General features: G+C 39.2%; 2 protein-coding genes across 12 annotated transcripts in view; both read right to left on the reverse strand.

Annotated features, from left to right (window-relative positions):
- Window positions 1-2,199, reverse strand: part of LOC107756172 (RNA-binding protein lark-like) — an 11,016-nt gene extending 8,817 nt beyond the window's left edge. Inside the window, 1 exon segment of the mRNA XM_016573191.1 lies at window positions 2,122-2,199. The gene's annotated coding sequence lies outside the window, so the exon portion shown is untranslated.
- Window positions 2,200-3,526: 1,327 nt separating this feature from the next.
- The window catches only part of LOC107756173 (serine/threonine-protein kinase MARK2-like), a 36,922-nt gene continuing 24,922 nt past the window's right edge, over window positions 3,527-15,526 (reverse strand). For 5 of the 11 annotated variants that reach the window (XM_016573192.1, XM_016573198.1, XM_016573195.1 and 2 more), the window contains 8 exons: window positions 14,200-14,320; window positions 13,987-14,111; window positions 13,800-13,888; window positions 10,554-10,691; window positions 8,768-9,028; window positions 7,994-8,020; window positions 6,082-6,120; window positions 3,527-5,011 (listed from right to left, as the gene is read on the reverse strand). In XM_016573192.1, the coding sequence (XP_016428678.1) occupies window positions 4,576-5,011; window positions 6,082-6,120; window positions 7,994-8,020; window positions 8,768-9,028; window positions 10,554-10,691; window positions 13,800-13,888; window positions 13,987-14,111; window positions 14,200-14,320 (1,236 nt within the window). In that variant the 3' untranslated portion in view covers window positions 3,527-4,575. The remainder of the gene's footprint in view (window positions 5,012-6,081; window positions 6,121-7,993; window positions 8,021-8,767; window positions 9,029-10,553; window positions 10,692-13,799; window positions 13,889-13,986; window positions 14,112-14,199; window positions 14,321-15,526) is intronic. The other 6 variants (XM_016573203.1, XM_016573201.1, XM_016573193.1 and 3 more) reach the window with 5 other exon arrangements.

Consider the following 15,526-nt stretch of genomic DNA (forward strand, 5'->3'; position numbering starts at 1 on the left):
AAAGTGATGTGACATGTGGCCAAGTATGGTGACCCATACTTGGAATTAGTGCTCTGCATTTATCCCATCCTAAGTGCACACACACAGCAGTGAACACACACACACACCGTGAACACACACCCGGAGCAGTGGGCAGCCATTTATGCTGCGGCGCCCGGGGAGCAGTTGGGGGTTCAGTGCCTTGCTCAAGGGCACCTCAGTCGTGGTATTGAAGGTGGGAGAGAGCGCTGTACATTCACTCCCCCCACCTACAATCCCTGCCGGTACGAGACTCGAACCCGCAACCTTTGGGTTATGAGTCCGACTCTCTAACCATTAGGCCACGACTTTCCTGTCGTGGCTGTGCGGTTTGGACGCGGCGTCCGTCAAAAATATAGACTAGGCGCCTGTCTTTAGCGAAGCTGGGACGCTTTTGAAACGTGCCGCGGCGCGTCTGGTGTAAACACAAGCATTGACTAGAATGACCGCGATCAGTTCCGGTAGCCGCAGACGTGTGCATTGTAAGGGGTGAGGCGGTGGTCGCGTTGCGGTCTCGGACGTTGCCATAGTTACAATTGTCAACATCACCTTTGTATTTACTAAAAACTAAATAAAACATTACGGAAATTTGTGTTATTCTGCCATTAATTGTCGTCATTATTTACCCTTTTTTTTCGTTTGGCACAAGAGACGTTGTTTTTATTGATTTGCCTAAAGAGCATACCTGTGATGTTACAATTTAATTAAATATAATTTTATTTATGTCTCTGTATGAGATTTTAGATGGGTCATACAGTTCTGGGAAATCTATTACACTTAAAACAATATTCTCTATTTTTCCAATAGGCAGTTCAGTTAAATGTTCACTGATTGGTTGAAACCGACGCGTTTTGCCGCTTTCCGCATGTCTCCCATTGAACTAGACACTCGCGACTGCCGCGTACCGTGTGAAAGGGCATTTAGAAGAGCCGGCTATTACGGCTCCCAAATGGCTCTTTATTTAGTATCACTCTAGAGTCTTCTATTTTAGCCCAATTTAGCAATTGTGAATGGTTTGTGTGTTGGTAAGCAATTTTTTATTCAGTGTTTTCATAAAAGTCTTATTTTTATGCTTTTTTCCGACACAGATACTATTATTTAACATTTTAATAAAACTTTAATAAAACACAGGTTGGCATTTAGAAATATCAGATGCCTCAGCTTGGGTGTGCTGATGCGATTTCTCCTCTCTGTGATTATTTGTCCTGTTTTGAGAAGACTCCCTCTGAGGGGACAGATGTTGCAACTCGCTATCTTCGGAGCGTGTGTCCCCCTTCCTTCTTTCATATAATGGTATGATCCTAGTCTGTCCTCCGCATGTGTATTTTTTTTTTGTAACGAAAAAATGCATAAAAATAAGGCTTTTATAAAAACACTAAATAAAAAATGGCTTACCAACACACAAACCATTCACAATTGCTAAATTGGTGTAAAATAGAAGGCTCCGGTTGAAGATTCGGCTCTCCCCGACGGGAGTCGGCTCTTCTCGTTCGCGAACGACACATCACTGCTTTCCGCATGTCTCCCATTGAGAATGAACTAGACACTCGCGACTGCCGCGTACCGTTAATAACTATAGGGCCTCTAGAAGATGTTTAGGACCTTAATGGTTTCATTTTCAGGCTATAACGTATAAAATCAGACAATTTCTGGTTCACAGTCTTTTTTATCTTATGTAGTCAACTCGAATTGGGTTGAAAATCCGATGAAAAGATCTGTGATCTAATGTAGCAAAAGATGATCTGCATCTCAATCATGCAACAGCTAAAGCTATCGTGCTAACGCTAGCATCTATTCGCGCCAAACTGAGGAAGAAACGTTAAATAAAATATTTTACTTTACAGACATTGCAACCCAGTAGCATTGGCTAAGAAAAGAATCTCACATTGTAAAACAAATCATAGCAATTAATTACAATTCAATATTCTCGGTTCACTCGAGGACGACTTTCAGTATAAAGAGAGACTATCGGTTAACGGAGTGAATACATTTTCTGCATTATGACCATTATATATCCATCATATGACCGTATTTATAATCGACGGGTGAAATGCGAAGAAAAGGATTTGAAGTCTCTCATAAAGTGTAATCTTTAAATCTTACCTCCAAAGCGCAACTATACCGAAGACGTGGGCAAGCTCGCTGATAATGGATGATGACGGTATCAATGCCTCGTTTGAGGGTTGGGGGAGGGTCACATAAGCGCTCAACAGTCTGAGAGTTAGCGCCTCCTACCGTTTGACCCCAGTTAGTGACAGAAAGTCTGATTCATTTCTGCGAACCGGTTCTTTCGAGCCGGCTCAAATGATTCATATCTATTACGTAATCGCGTGATTACGTCAACGCGTGGTACCTTACGGTAAAACTTTGTAGTGTGTTGCAAAATGTGTAATATAATCAAGTCGTAAATATATTTTATATTTTCTGCACATATTATTTATAACATTTCTGCTATTTGGCGCAACTTACCTTTCGCCCCTATTACTCAAAAACCGGTCGGACCGATTCAGTGTGATCTGTGATCCGATTGGAAAAAACGATTCGTTCGCGAATCGGAAATAACTACCCCAGAAGTGCACATGACAAAGGTTGCATCCGGTGTCATTTTTTCTTTCCTTCCTCTGATTGTACTGCTAAGTTTACAACAAAATGCCCAATTATTTGAACTAGACATAACCAAATTTACACAGCCCAACTATTTACAAAAGAAGAGTTCATTTGCAAAAACAGATAACACCGTTTTTTAAAATGTTCAAAAATCATGTTTTTTAATGTATTTTTTTTTTATCCTGAATTCAAATTAATATCAATCAAACTGCAGTTGGGTTGTTTTGATTACATAACTAAAAAAATACAGCTAACACAAAACACAATAAAAACATAACACAATTAAAAAAAAACATGATTTAAGAAAATTAATAAATAATAAAAAAAAAAGGAGTCATCTGTTTTTGCAAATAAACTCCTCAAATATGGATTAAATCTGGTGCTGGCTTAAGATACATTCTCTTTTCCAAACCTGAAGATTCTAGAAACCTTCCCCCCCCCCAACAAATAAAAACTGCAAACGTTGACATTTCAGTATCATAAATAAACAGTTTATCACTTTCTGATTAATAATAAATGTTACATATTGTTTAACAGATCAGTAATGTACATTTAAATTGAAACATGTTAAGATATTAATTCAATTCATATGAAATCTATTTGAATGTACATTAATGACTTGTTAGTCCTAATGGCAAATGTGATTTTTAAATGCAATTAATGAACATTAGGAAAGTGTTACCCTAAAACAAACAAACAAAAATTGCCAGCTAATTTGCGAAGTTTGCAAGTGCTCTCAATTGGAAATATTTTAGAAAGTAGTTTTATTTGTATTGCATGCTCTTTAAATCAATTAAAGAACAACAGCATATTTCAAATGTTGCTTGAAGGTGAAACAAAAGGAAAATTAAACAATGCACTAAAATAAAAAGAACACTGTTCATGAACAACTGAACACAAATCACCCAAGGTCTGGTTTATTCATATAATAATATTAATAATTATCTTCTCCAGAGAAAGGCAACGAAACACAGACTCATTCCAGTGCAGCAGATTGGATCCAACCAGCAATTCTTAATAACACTACAATCCACCAATAATTACTTAATTGGCCCTTAATTAGTTTCAGATATATAACCCCTGCAGTAGAGGAAAAAACAAAAACAACAAAAAACTAATTGTCTGGGCATAGAGTGCTAAGAGGTGATTCACCTCCAGTGCACAGAGGGTTCAAGTCAAAACTTCCATTTCAGCTCAATAAGACACTGTACTGTGATGTAGAAACGGGGCAGAGGTTACAGATGAGCTACCATATCATTGGCTAGATCAGAACCCATCAGAGCATGATGAGTGGATATGAAAACTCAAATGATGGCTCTACTGAATGTGCCTAGCCATTTGGGTCTCGATTTCGTGTTGTACATTCAGAGCCTCAAACTGCCAATCTCTCCATCTCTGCTCATCACAGCTAACCTGGAATTGGAAGTAACATCAAGTAATGTGGTGGTTTGCCATTGTTTGTATTTGGGGATCAACAAGGAATAAGGACCAGGGTATGAGGGAGGGGGGGGGTAGAGTTAGATACAGCTTTCCATGACAGTAGCTGGTTTGCGTATGTAGAAAAAAAAATTACTGGCAAACAATTCCAGTTTATTAACACCAACCTCTTCTTGCTGTTTTCTGAACTGAGGACAATTGTGAGGTCCAAGAAAAGCCACATTTGAACAAAATCGCCACATATAAAGATGACAACACAAAGTATTCGAGGGGGGGTGAGTAAGGAACAGAAAACCCAAACCAAGACAGAACACCTCCCCCAAAAAATAAACCCCCTGAAAAATGTCTATATGCACAAATGTCCCCCATAAACCTGCCTTTACAGCCTCAAGACTCTTCATTGCTGTCGTAGAGCTAAAAACTCCAATGATTTTCCTTACATTGCCTCCTCATTCCCAACACATGGGCTCCAGCCATTCCCCAAGATCTTTTCCACAGAAACAATAGTCTTCCTCACAGTTTTAGCTCGTTGGCGATCTTCGAGGCGATGTTCTTGAAGGCGATGGAGGTTCCGGAGATCCTCTTGAAGCGCACCCCGTTGAGCGAGAGGCGAGGTAGCTTGCACACCTCCATCTCCCACTGGACGAAGTCGTCATGCGCGAGGCTGCCCGAAATGCAGAGGAGCATGAACCGCTCGCGCAGCTCGTACTCGCAGCTGTTGGAGTCCAGAACTTTCCGGATCTCCTTCATCATTTCATTGGGCTCCATGGAGGAGGTGGTCTTCATGCTCCAGGTGAAGCGGAGGGAGCGTGGCTTGGTGTCCTTGGAGGCCTGGGTGGACGAGGGTGTGCTGGACACTGGAGAAGAGGAAGAAAAGTAGTCCTTGTTTTCGTCGCCAGGCAGTCCTTGGGTACCCTTCTCCATCTTGTCTGCAGTGCTCAACATGGGTCTTCGGTGAAAACGATGAGAGGAGAAGCACATACAGGAAAATGAAGGTGAACATGAGGAAGACAAGGAAATGATAACAGATAGAAGAAGCTTAGTTCTAGTCCTGCTTTAACACGTTTAAAACTTTCAGTCAACATGATTATGATCATCAACACAAAACACCAACATGGTGCTATGGTGGAAGACTACAATGCAGTCAAAACATCAGCATCCACTAATTGGACATCTGTAAGGGGCTTTGGGGGTAAAAACAAAAACAACAAAAAAGTACATAAAAATAAAACATTTAGAAAGTTTAGAATTTTTAAATTAATTTATTACGGACCCATTTTCAGATACTAAGAAATTCTTGCATGTAAATGAAAGAAATACACTACTGTTGAAAAGTTTGGGGTCAGTAAAATTTGAAGGAATTAATACTTTTATTCACCAAGGAGGCATTGAATTGTTTAAAGGTGACAGTCAAGATATTTCTAATGTTAGAAAAACATTTCTACTTCAAATAAATGCTGTTCCTTCAAACTTTTTAGTCACCAAAGAATTCTGGAAAAAAAGTATCAGTTTCCACAAAAATATTAACTGTTTTAACATTGATAAGAAATGTTTCTTGAGCGCCAAATCATTACACTAGAATACTTTCTGAAGGATCATGTGACACTAAAGACTGGAGTAACAGCTGCTGAAAATTCAGTTTTGCCATCATAGAGAATACTTCATTTTAAAATATATTTTAATTATAAATTTGTAATATTTCACAATATTACTGTTTTACTGTATTTCTCATCAAATAAATGCAGCCTTGGTGAGCATAAAAGACATTTCAAAAACATTTTAAACATCTTACCAACCCCAAACTTTTGAACTGTAGTGTACATTTGATTTTGTCTCGTATTGCAAGTCACCCAATGATTTAAAAGAAAAATGCCCAATTTAAGCTTCAAGTGACTCCACACTCAAACGGAATAATGAATAATTCTATTTAAAAAAATGTCTTGGTAAGTAATGATTCAGTGATTGGAGTAGTACGCTTCTGTAGATAAATGATTTTTATTAGTCAGTCGTTGTCCTCACCTGCTGGCCTCATCTCGACCCTCTCCCTCATACGGACTCCTCAAAGAAAACCAACAAGTTTAGTCCCTCAATTCAAGTTATCTTATTGCTGCTAGCTAAGTATTAGTCCTGTTCACGTAGATTTTGGTATCAATACCTAATTATGCTAAAAAAAATTGAAGCAAAATACATAAAGCGTCTGTTTACAGTCCCTTCACCAACTTCTTGACCATTTAATTTTAAACTCTGAACCTTGGGATCAACACACACTCACATAAGCCACTCTGTATTTAGCCTAAGAACAAATGAGCAGACATGTGGCAGTCTGTGTTAAAGTGCACATTTTTACAAGATGCAGTCAGGTAATGCAAGAGTATATAACATTTTAAATGACCCCAAAAGGAATGAAAGCGAATTTCAAATCTTAATTGAAACCTAAGCACAAAATTCAGTATAATGCCTAGAGCAAAACTACCAGAGGTCCTTCTAAACTTAAATTCCCAATCTTGTCTGTCAGATATGAAATGTATAAAACATGTATATCTGGTTCATTTTCTCATGTGTGCATTGTACAGCTGAACAAGTGACTTCAGTGAGATGTGTGTTGAATGATGCAGTCGGACGGGGAGACCAGCCACCTCCAAAAGAGCGCAGCACGAGAACGAAGCCTGTTTTAGTGCAGCCATATAAAAATAAGCAGTAGACCATAAGAGGAGAGAAGCAGGCGTCACCCTTTACAACCCTCACCATGAAAACACGACTGACATCCTCTATTGACCCTGTCTGGCTGTGCGCTTCTGTGCGACAGAATTTTCATTTTGGGCTGAGCTATCCCTTTAATCTTTATTTTCCCCCGCATATAAGCATTGATCAATGCACATACATGGAGCACATCAAATATGGCAAACATGCTTGCTTTGGTGAAATGGACTTTGAATAAAGGGACTGAAATTTTTCCAGCTGCATTAAAAATACATTCATGTTTCAAAGATGAACAAAAAACTTATTGGTTTGGAACGACATGAGGGTGAGTAAATCATGACCATTTTCATTTTTGGGTCAACTAATGCTAAAAATACTTATAGTAACGGTTCTCAAAATGATTTGCATTTTGTAGTGAGTCAGTTAAGAACAGCTCAGCCAATACAGCGAGTCGATTCCAATTCATCATGTTTTTTTTTTTTGACAGATTAATTGTAATGAGCCAATTTATGCGTCATCTGTTCAGAAATCAGACTACAATTGTCACGCTGTTTGTTGTGAACACTTCAACAGAAAGAGGTGTTGCGTATCTATTTATAGCAGCGCCTAGTCTTTGTCTTTCATCACGTTTAATTTGACTGCAAGCTCACAGTTAAGCTAAAGCATTTTTTTTTTTTTACTTTGCCACTGTAGATTTAGCTGTACGTTTTAGTATTTTGGTAGATGTACAATAACCTTTTAATGGATCATTAAAAAGTTTATGAAATGTTTTATCAAGGGTTTATCAGTCCTTGTGCCATGGTGTAATTACAAACAATCTACAAAGACCTGTCAAACTTGTATTACACCATAATTTAACTGCATTGTAGGAGTGTAGTCATGTTGCATGATGACAGCACAGACGAGGGTGCAGGGAAACCATTTCACAAGATCTGCAGCACAACGTACATGACCGGACTCCATGAGTTCATCTGAGAGAGGAGCGGAATGTGATGCAATTGAAAGAGGGATGTTATTCACCGAGGAAGGAGGAGGAGGGGGAAGAGAGGGCTGGCAGAGGAGTGAGTCAGGCAATGGACGCAGAGCATTAGTAAAGAATGATACCATGAAAAGATATGCATATGGAACAAAAATAAATGTTGGTTCAAGACACAAGACATCACAGAAGGAATATAGAGCAAAGGAAAAAGACATTGTCTTGGAAACACGCTAGGGTAGCGTTATTGCCTACCTTCTGGGAAATCTGAATGAGAGATTTCTACAGAAAAAAAAAAAATTTGAGAAAAAAAAGGAAACAATGTGTTTTTCATGTGCATGAACCATTGGAAAATCTCTCAAAAAAGATAAAACACATCCTGTTTGGCTGATAGGCGAAGAAGTTAAAAAGGGATCTTTATGAAACCTATGAAAGGTTTTTCTGACCATTAGTGTTAGCTGGGGGCGCTAATAAGGGCACAAGGGTTTGTAGTCAGATTAAAGAATATGAATTATACTTTATGAAGTTACACAGGGCTGTTTAAGATTGCTGAAGAAACTGTGAATTGTAAATGCACTGCATGAATGATGGATGTTAGATTAGGGTCCGGTTTGCAGGGCTCCCACCCCTTTTCACAAATTTTCAGGATTTATAAAACACAAAATATTTTATACCAATGTTCAGTTTACTAAACCAGAAAAGCCAAATTAAGATATCATTAATAATTTCCATGACTTTCCCAAGCATGGAAAGCACTCCATGATATTTCTAGGTATTCCCCAACCGTGGAAACCCTGAATTTCATGTTAGTTATCCTTCAGTTAACATCTCTCACACTTAAAACCAACTTTGCTCCAGCAGCCCTTTGTTTGAGAGTTCATGATCTTAGAGATAAAAAAAACAGTGCCAGTCCAAACCATCTCATCCTGAAAGAGGGGAGCACTAGTGAGTCATGAGAATGCGTGCATGTGTATTCCTAACAGTTCACGCAGGTAACAGTGTCACCATGTGGATGGATCATAAACTCACCTGCGTACAAATTTGGAAGTAAACTTGCTGAAGATGCCCGTCCCGGGACGGCGCACCTGGCTGTTGCCATGGGAAAGCGAGGGGGAGGCAGAGGGGTCATTGTACGCTGAGGCTTGCTGGTCTCGTGTGGCTCTCTGCTGGCCGGCGTGGAAAGTGCTTCTGCTCGTCACCCCTCTGGAGAAGTTGATACGGTCAGCCATTGAGGAAATGTTTATGTTCTGAGCTGAGGGGGACACCACTGGTGCTTTCTGGTTGGCCGTGCTGTTTTTTGTTCATATGCAAAGGTGAAAAGAGAATCAGTTAATACTCAACTCCAGACATGTGACAAGCCACAGACTTAAATCACATGAATGAGGACCACATTTTTATATATATGCGAGTATAACGATGCAATAGGTTAATAAGTTAACGTAAGTGTTAAATGTGAAGTGTGTAATTTCTGTAGTTACCCAACGGAACAGGAAAAATGACTTTTCATAAATAATCTCCATCCTGAACTCACACCATTACAAAATATACTGGCATCATATTGTTTACTGGCCAATATTTGAGTTTTTTTTTTAATAGTCAGCAAATGGTCATCTTTAAAAACTCAAATTTTACACGTAATACTGTCAAATGTGATATTTCAAAATGAATCCATTTTACATGTTGTATATTATAATGCTGTGAAGCCTAAATACACTTGTAGCATGTATTTTTTAATTATTATTTAGACAACACCAAAGAATCCTGAAAAAAACGTTTCCACAAAAATATAAGCAGCAACTATGACAATAACATTTTTTTCTTGAGCAGCAACTCAGCATATTAGAATGATTTCTGAAGGAATGTGTAACACTGAAGACTGGAGTAATGATGCTGAAAATTCAGCTTTGCAATCATAGAAATATATATTAAAATTATTTTAAATTTTATTATTTCAATGTAACTGTTTTTACTGCATTTTTGAACAGCAGTGTAAAAATTTTATTACCAGTATTTTATATCAGTATTCATATTTTATATCAATACCCTAAATGCAATGTATGCATAGTGCCACAGTGTTTAAAGGACAAATGGACAAAATTTAAGGACAAATGCTTAACTTATAGTCTATCTACATTAAACTGAAGTATTTTAACATAGACTACACACATCACCCTTAAGTTATCATGCAGCTATTACCAACAAATAACAAGACTCAAACAATGTCAGAAACCAAACCAAAACCAAAAAACTGAGGGAGACAAAACCATTGTAAGCATGCATACAACTGTCTGTGACACAAGCTTTTAACGTTCCAGGATGGCACAAACGTCTTTATTAAAGGTTACGTAAGCAGTGAGACAGGTTTTAGAGGATATTAATGTACTGTGTCTGGTTTGTCTGCAGAAAAGAAGGGGTGGAGAAGGATGGGGCAGCAGAGCAACACAACACATGCATAAGGGAGGGAGGACAATGAGTTAAAGCTTGCAGAGAAAGAAAGAAATAGATTATCAGGTACGTGACGTGAACAACGTGTGTTTATGCGGAGGAGAAAGTGGGGCGGCGAGTAAGACGGACGGCAGTGTTATTGTGACGGACAACGAGTGAGAGAAAAGTAAGCAAGGTTAAAAAAAATCGAGGGCCTGGGAAGTATTTGGTACTTTGTCTGCGGATCTCACGCATTCTAAACCTCAAAACAACATTTCAAAGTTTCTGCCTAACAAAAAAAAAACAAAAAACAATCAATACAACTCGGCTCGTCCCTGGCTCTTGAAGTCGAATCCCCATCCGAATAGTTTTGGTTCTGGCTGCCACTTGCCTGGGGCGATGTGCATGGAGGTCTGGGGGACTGGGGTGGGCGGAGGTGGACAAAGACTTGTGGTGGCGGGTGCGGGATGAGGCAGCGAGGACCGCGGCCGCTGAGGCGGTGGAGGCACGGGACCCTGGAGTGTTCAAGCTGGGGGAAAAGACGAATAACAACAGCCCCCATGTGCGGACACCCCCCACGTACAGAGTGGAGGGAGTTATGGGTGAGGTTGTAAAGCAGACAGGTTAGATTCAGCAAAGATGGAGGGATGGTTGAGAAAGTGATGGAATAAGACAAAAGCACAGACCAGGAGATAAAAATACAACTCTGCGTTGCGATAAAGCAGGTTAGGATGCTATTTCTGACTTAAGTCTATTTTTAGATCTATATATATACATCAAAGCTTGTCAACGTCGGATCAAACTTGCATTATCGCTGGAAAGCTCGCTCTGTCTCTGTGCATTGAGTGAGAATCTAAAACGAGATGCTGTGCTGATCAAACGCGTCTGACAGCATAAGCCTCATGGGCATGATGTGCATTTAAAAGCTACTCAAATCAATTATTAAATAGGTAAAGTTAATCAAATTCATCATAATACATGCAGAATAAAAGCGGACGAAAGACATCTGATGCATCTGTGAGGGTGATTTGGTGGCAGGTGTTCCGTCAATGCCATAATGTCCGTATTTTTATTTGCTGCTCTGCAACCTGACCTTGCGCACACATATAAAACTCTTTCCGCGTCAGCATTCTGACTGTGCTGTGGCATGTCACCTCAAGCAAACTTAAACATCCATATCACGCGGCTGCTGTTTTTCGGTTTCCTGCATCTCGTCTCTGTGAAACCTGATTATCTGGGTCGGGCAAAATCACTACTTCCAGATTAAGGGATGAGACTGACTACATACCAATCAAGGGTAATACGTCAGTGTGTCTCAGTATATCTGCAGTAAATTTTCAGCAGTCGATGTTGGGGTTTTCCATTTCCATGAATTAGTATATTTAAATACTAATTACTAATTTAAATAAAAGTGTCCAATAAGGCATTTCATTTTGGATTGCGGGCAGGTTTTACTACAACTAGAAAATGTAACATTTTAGAGCAGGGCATAACTAGAAAAATATAAAATCGGATATTTATATAGACATATATCATTACTATGGCACAGATCAGACTTCTTATTTAGTATCAATTTGGTACTAAAGTACATCTCTAATGTGCAGTGCTCTGACTGCAGGAATTCACCACAGTTTATATTTATTGGAACCTTTATGGGAACCATTAGAGAGATTTTCCGGGCAATTTATAACTTGGGCTATATCGACTGCATCTGTGGCATTCTGTCGATTATCACAGACAATTATTCCCACTTGTCTCTGAGGCCATGTCCACACGTACACGGGTATTTTTATAAACTGAGTTTTTCCTTCTTCCGTTTTAAAAAAAATCTCCGTCCACATGAAAACGCAAACGCATGCTATGAAGCACTGTCAAGAGCATGCCAAACCAACAGGTGGCGATATAATCTCAACCGTAAAGCCATGTTGGCCAATCAGAAACCTGAAAAAGTTTCCAGTAGGCGGAGATAACAGCGCAGGCTCCGACGTCACAAGCCAAAAACTCCGGTTTCGCTGTCTACACCAGCGGTTCCCAAACTGGGGTGCACAGACCGACCAGCAGGGGTGCGCGAGAGAATGCTTTTGATGATCTGGCGATATAATCTCAACCGTAAAGCCATGTTGGCCAATCAGAAGCCTGAAAAAGTCTCCAGTAGGCAGAGATAACAGCGCAGGCGCCGATGTCACAAGCCAAAAACTCCAGTTTCGCTGTCTACACGATAACACTGCAACCGGAGTTTTTGAAAATCTTCACCCTGGGAGGCGTTTTCAAAAATGTTCGGTTTCAGTGAACTGGTGCTGCGTTTGCGTGTGGATGAACGGCCTGCGGGTTTTAAAAATAATCGCGTTCGTGTGGACAGGGCCTGAGTTTGTAAAAATGAACTAATGCAGTTACAATAGTTGGCATGCTGCCCAGAGGGTTTAAGAGGACTTGTGCAGCTCGTATTTCTGTTAAAAGCACTTACATTGTCTGCTTAAACTGTGCAGCTACCGGAATCACGTTTATGGCGTAGGACTACTTTTCTAGGCGGATGAAAACCTAGTTACAGTGTTTGCACAACTTGCGTTTACTAAAAGAAAGTAACCAGATTTACTGTTTAGCTGTTCATATTCTGAACTGAAAGATAAAAGGATACAACTTTAGACAGGCAGCAGGGTCCGTAAGAGATTCTACACACAACTAATTTACAATAACAAACATAATACCGGTAAAAAGTATGATTTAAAAAAAAAAAAATGTCAATAGTGCGGTGTTGCGATATTACGGTTATCGCGACAGCCCTAGCAAGGATTCATCAAACTGATCAAAAGTGACAGTAAAGACATTTATAAAGAAATTTCTAAAAAATTCTGTTTTCAAAACTTGCGTGACACTGAAGAGTAGAGTAATGACTGCTAAAAATTCAGCTCTGTTATCACAGGAATAAATTACATTTAAAACATATTAAACAAAAAAAACATTATTATAAATTGCAATAATTTTTCACAATATATGTTTTAATGTATTTGTGATCAAAAATGGGAGAATGTAAGACTTTTTAAAAACATGAAACTGTACTGACCTCAAATTGAAATGTCTGTTACAGTTATACTTTTCAAACTGAGATAATTTAAACATTGATTCATTGTGCTGCAATTGTAAGCATATAGCCATAAATGAGTTTCTCTGAATGAGTCAAAATTATTGCCTGTTCTGATCAATAGCATGCCACAGCAAGACATGAAGTTGGAAATAACCCAGAATATTATTTTATTGTATTGAAAGGATCCCAATCTGCTGAGCACTTGAATCATTACTCTTTGTTTTAATCCTTGGACTAATTCTAAGTTCCTGAAGGCATTGCAAATCTAGCTGAACAGATTTCAGCTCCGCGCTGCGCATGAATGTGTGCTTGAGTGTGTGTGATTGTTAATGTGAGAATGTATGTGTGTGCATAACAGGATTATGTTTCCCATGTTGGCAGAGCAGCAGCCTGAAACAATGAGTCGAGAGCAGAGAAGCTTTCCAAACGGTGTAAATATACACATACACTACTTTTAACACCAATACACTTTGCAGAAATTAGTTTGATGGGTGCTTCCACGTGATTCGTAGCATGAAACGAAGACTCTGTACATTAAGAGGAATGTGGCAGTACCTGTCCTTGCCGTTCTGTACTCCCAGAGTGGCTCTCTCAGTGATTGGAGAGTTCCTGCTGCGGTTGGTGCCTGAGGACAGGATGCTGTTCTATACGGCACATGAAGAGCACACAGAGAGGTCAGTGACATGAGATCACAACCGTGTTGTGTATCAGTCATCAGTTTCTCAGGGGGCTTTGTACTCACAGTGGAAGGGGTAGGAGTTTTTTTATGGTCTCCGGAGATCAGCGGGCTGGGAGGGACTTTACTGGAGCTGCCTGAACCAACTTGCTTACTGTCGCCCTGAGGACGCTTGGTGGAAACGGAGGAGCCTGCGGTGTAGAGGGAAAACATGTGAGCTTTACAAACCAAACGAGTCGGCGCTTATGGTGGCTATTGACCAGCAGAATGATGCTGTACTTTGGTCTGTGGATCTGCGGGACTTCGGATTGGAGGTATTGCGTTGTCCCTTGTGAGAAGGTGATTGGGCATTGTTTGTGAGGTCAATGCCTGGGCAGGGCTTTATTGATAGTTCATCCAGCTAGGAAAGAGAAAAAAGGGTTCAAATTTGCATTACACTACTATGTTTAAAACAACTGCCATAAAAAAACAGGAACTGTACAGTTAGGTACATTGTTTCATGTCATTTTTAATGAAGTCTCTAAAAATATAATCATATATGAGTATATGAATGGTAAGGTGCCTATTTAAAGACTAATTAAGGAAATTCTCTGCATAATTGGCTGAATATAGCAGTTATAGTAAGCATAACAGGAAACAGAACAAAACAACAAACAAAAAATAGAACAAAACAACTAAAAAAAACAACAAAAGCAAACAAAAAACAGAAACAACAAACAAAAACAGAATAGAATAAAACAAAAAAGAACAAAACAACAATAAATGAGAAAAAAACAACAACAAACAAAAAACAGAACAGAACAGAATAAAACAAATTTAAGATAAAAAAAACAGAACAAAACACATTAAAAAAAAACAATGGACAAAAAACCTAAAACAAAAAAACCAAAAGCTATTATAGTTCTACCTGCAAAACTAACAGGTATTCACACGATCTTTAGAGTAGGGGTTGAACGACTTCTGATTTTTTAAAAGTTTACTTTTATGTGATGAAAGTCGAGTCGAAGTCGACTAGTCGCTGATGACGTCATTAATGAACAAATAAGTCTGGAGCTGTGACAAACACCTTGTGCACAGCTATGGCATATGACACAGCGCTGCCCACATGGCTATTGCTCCTATAACAGCTCATTTTAATCAGTTCTTTTGTCTTTGGGTCGTTATATTTCTCACAGATTTCTGCTCGGTCTAAACCAGATACAGATAAAGTAGCACAGTAAAGATTGCATTCATATAAATTCATTAGTGAGAGTGATTGCGTGTGTGAATTAATTCTACCTGGCAGCGTCTCTCTATTAGTAGTGAAGCTGTGGGATTTAGTTATTAAGAAATATATGCTTGAACGTTTTCAGTTTCTAAGCCGTTTTATTGAGAAAATACAGAACAGTGTTGACAATACATTTCCGCGCTGAATGATTCTGTGCATGCGTGACATGTGCGTGATGTACGCGCTCCTTTCTGTAGCCTATGTGTGTGCGTTACAGTGCAGCAGCGCATTAGATTAGAACGGCGATTAATTTAACCTGTACAATAAGCGGTTTAAAACGTGCATTCTCCCGTTCAATTTCGAGCATCCAGTAATATAATCACACCTGTCTTGTGGAGC

This window comes from Sinocyclocheilus rhinocerous, unplaced genomic scaffold (assembly GCF_001515625.1).
Source record: "Sinocyclocheilus rhinocerous isolate Xijiao unplaced genomic scaffold, SAMN03320098_v1.1 scaffold682, whole genome shotgun sequence".
NCBI classification, from domain to species: domain Eukaryota; kingdom Metazoa; phylum Chordata; class Actinopteri; order Cypriniformes; family Cyprinidae; genus Sinocyclocheilus; species Sinocyclocheilus rhinocerous.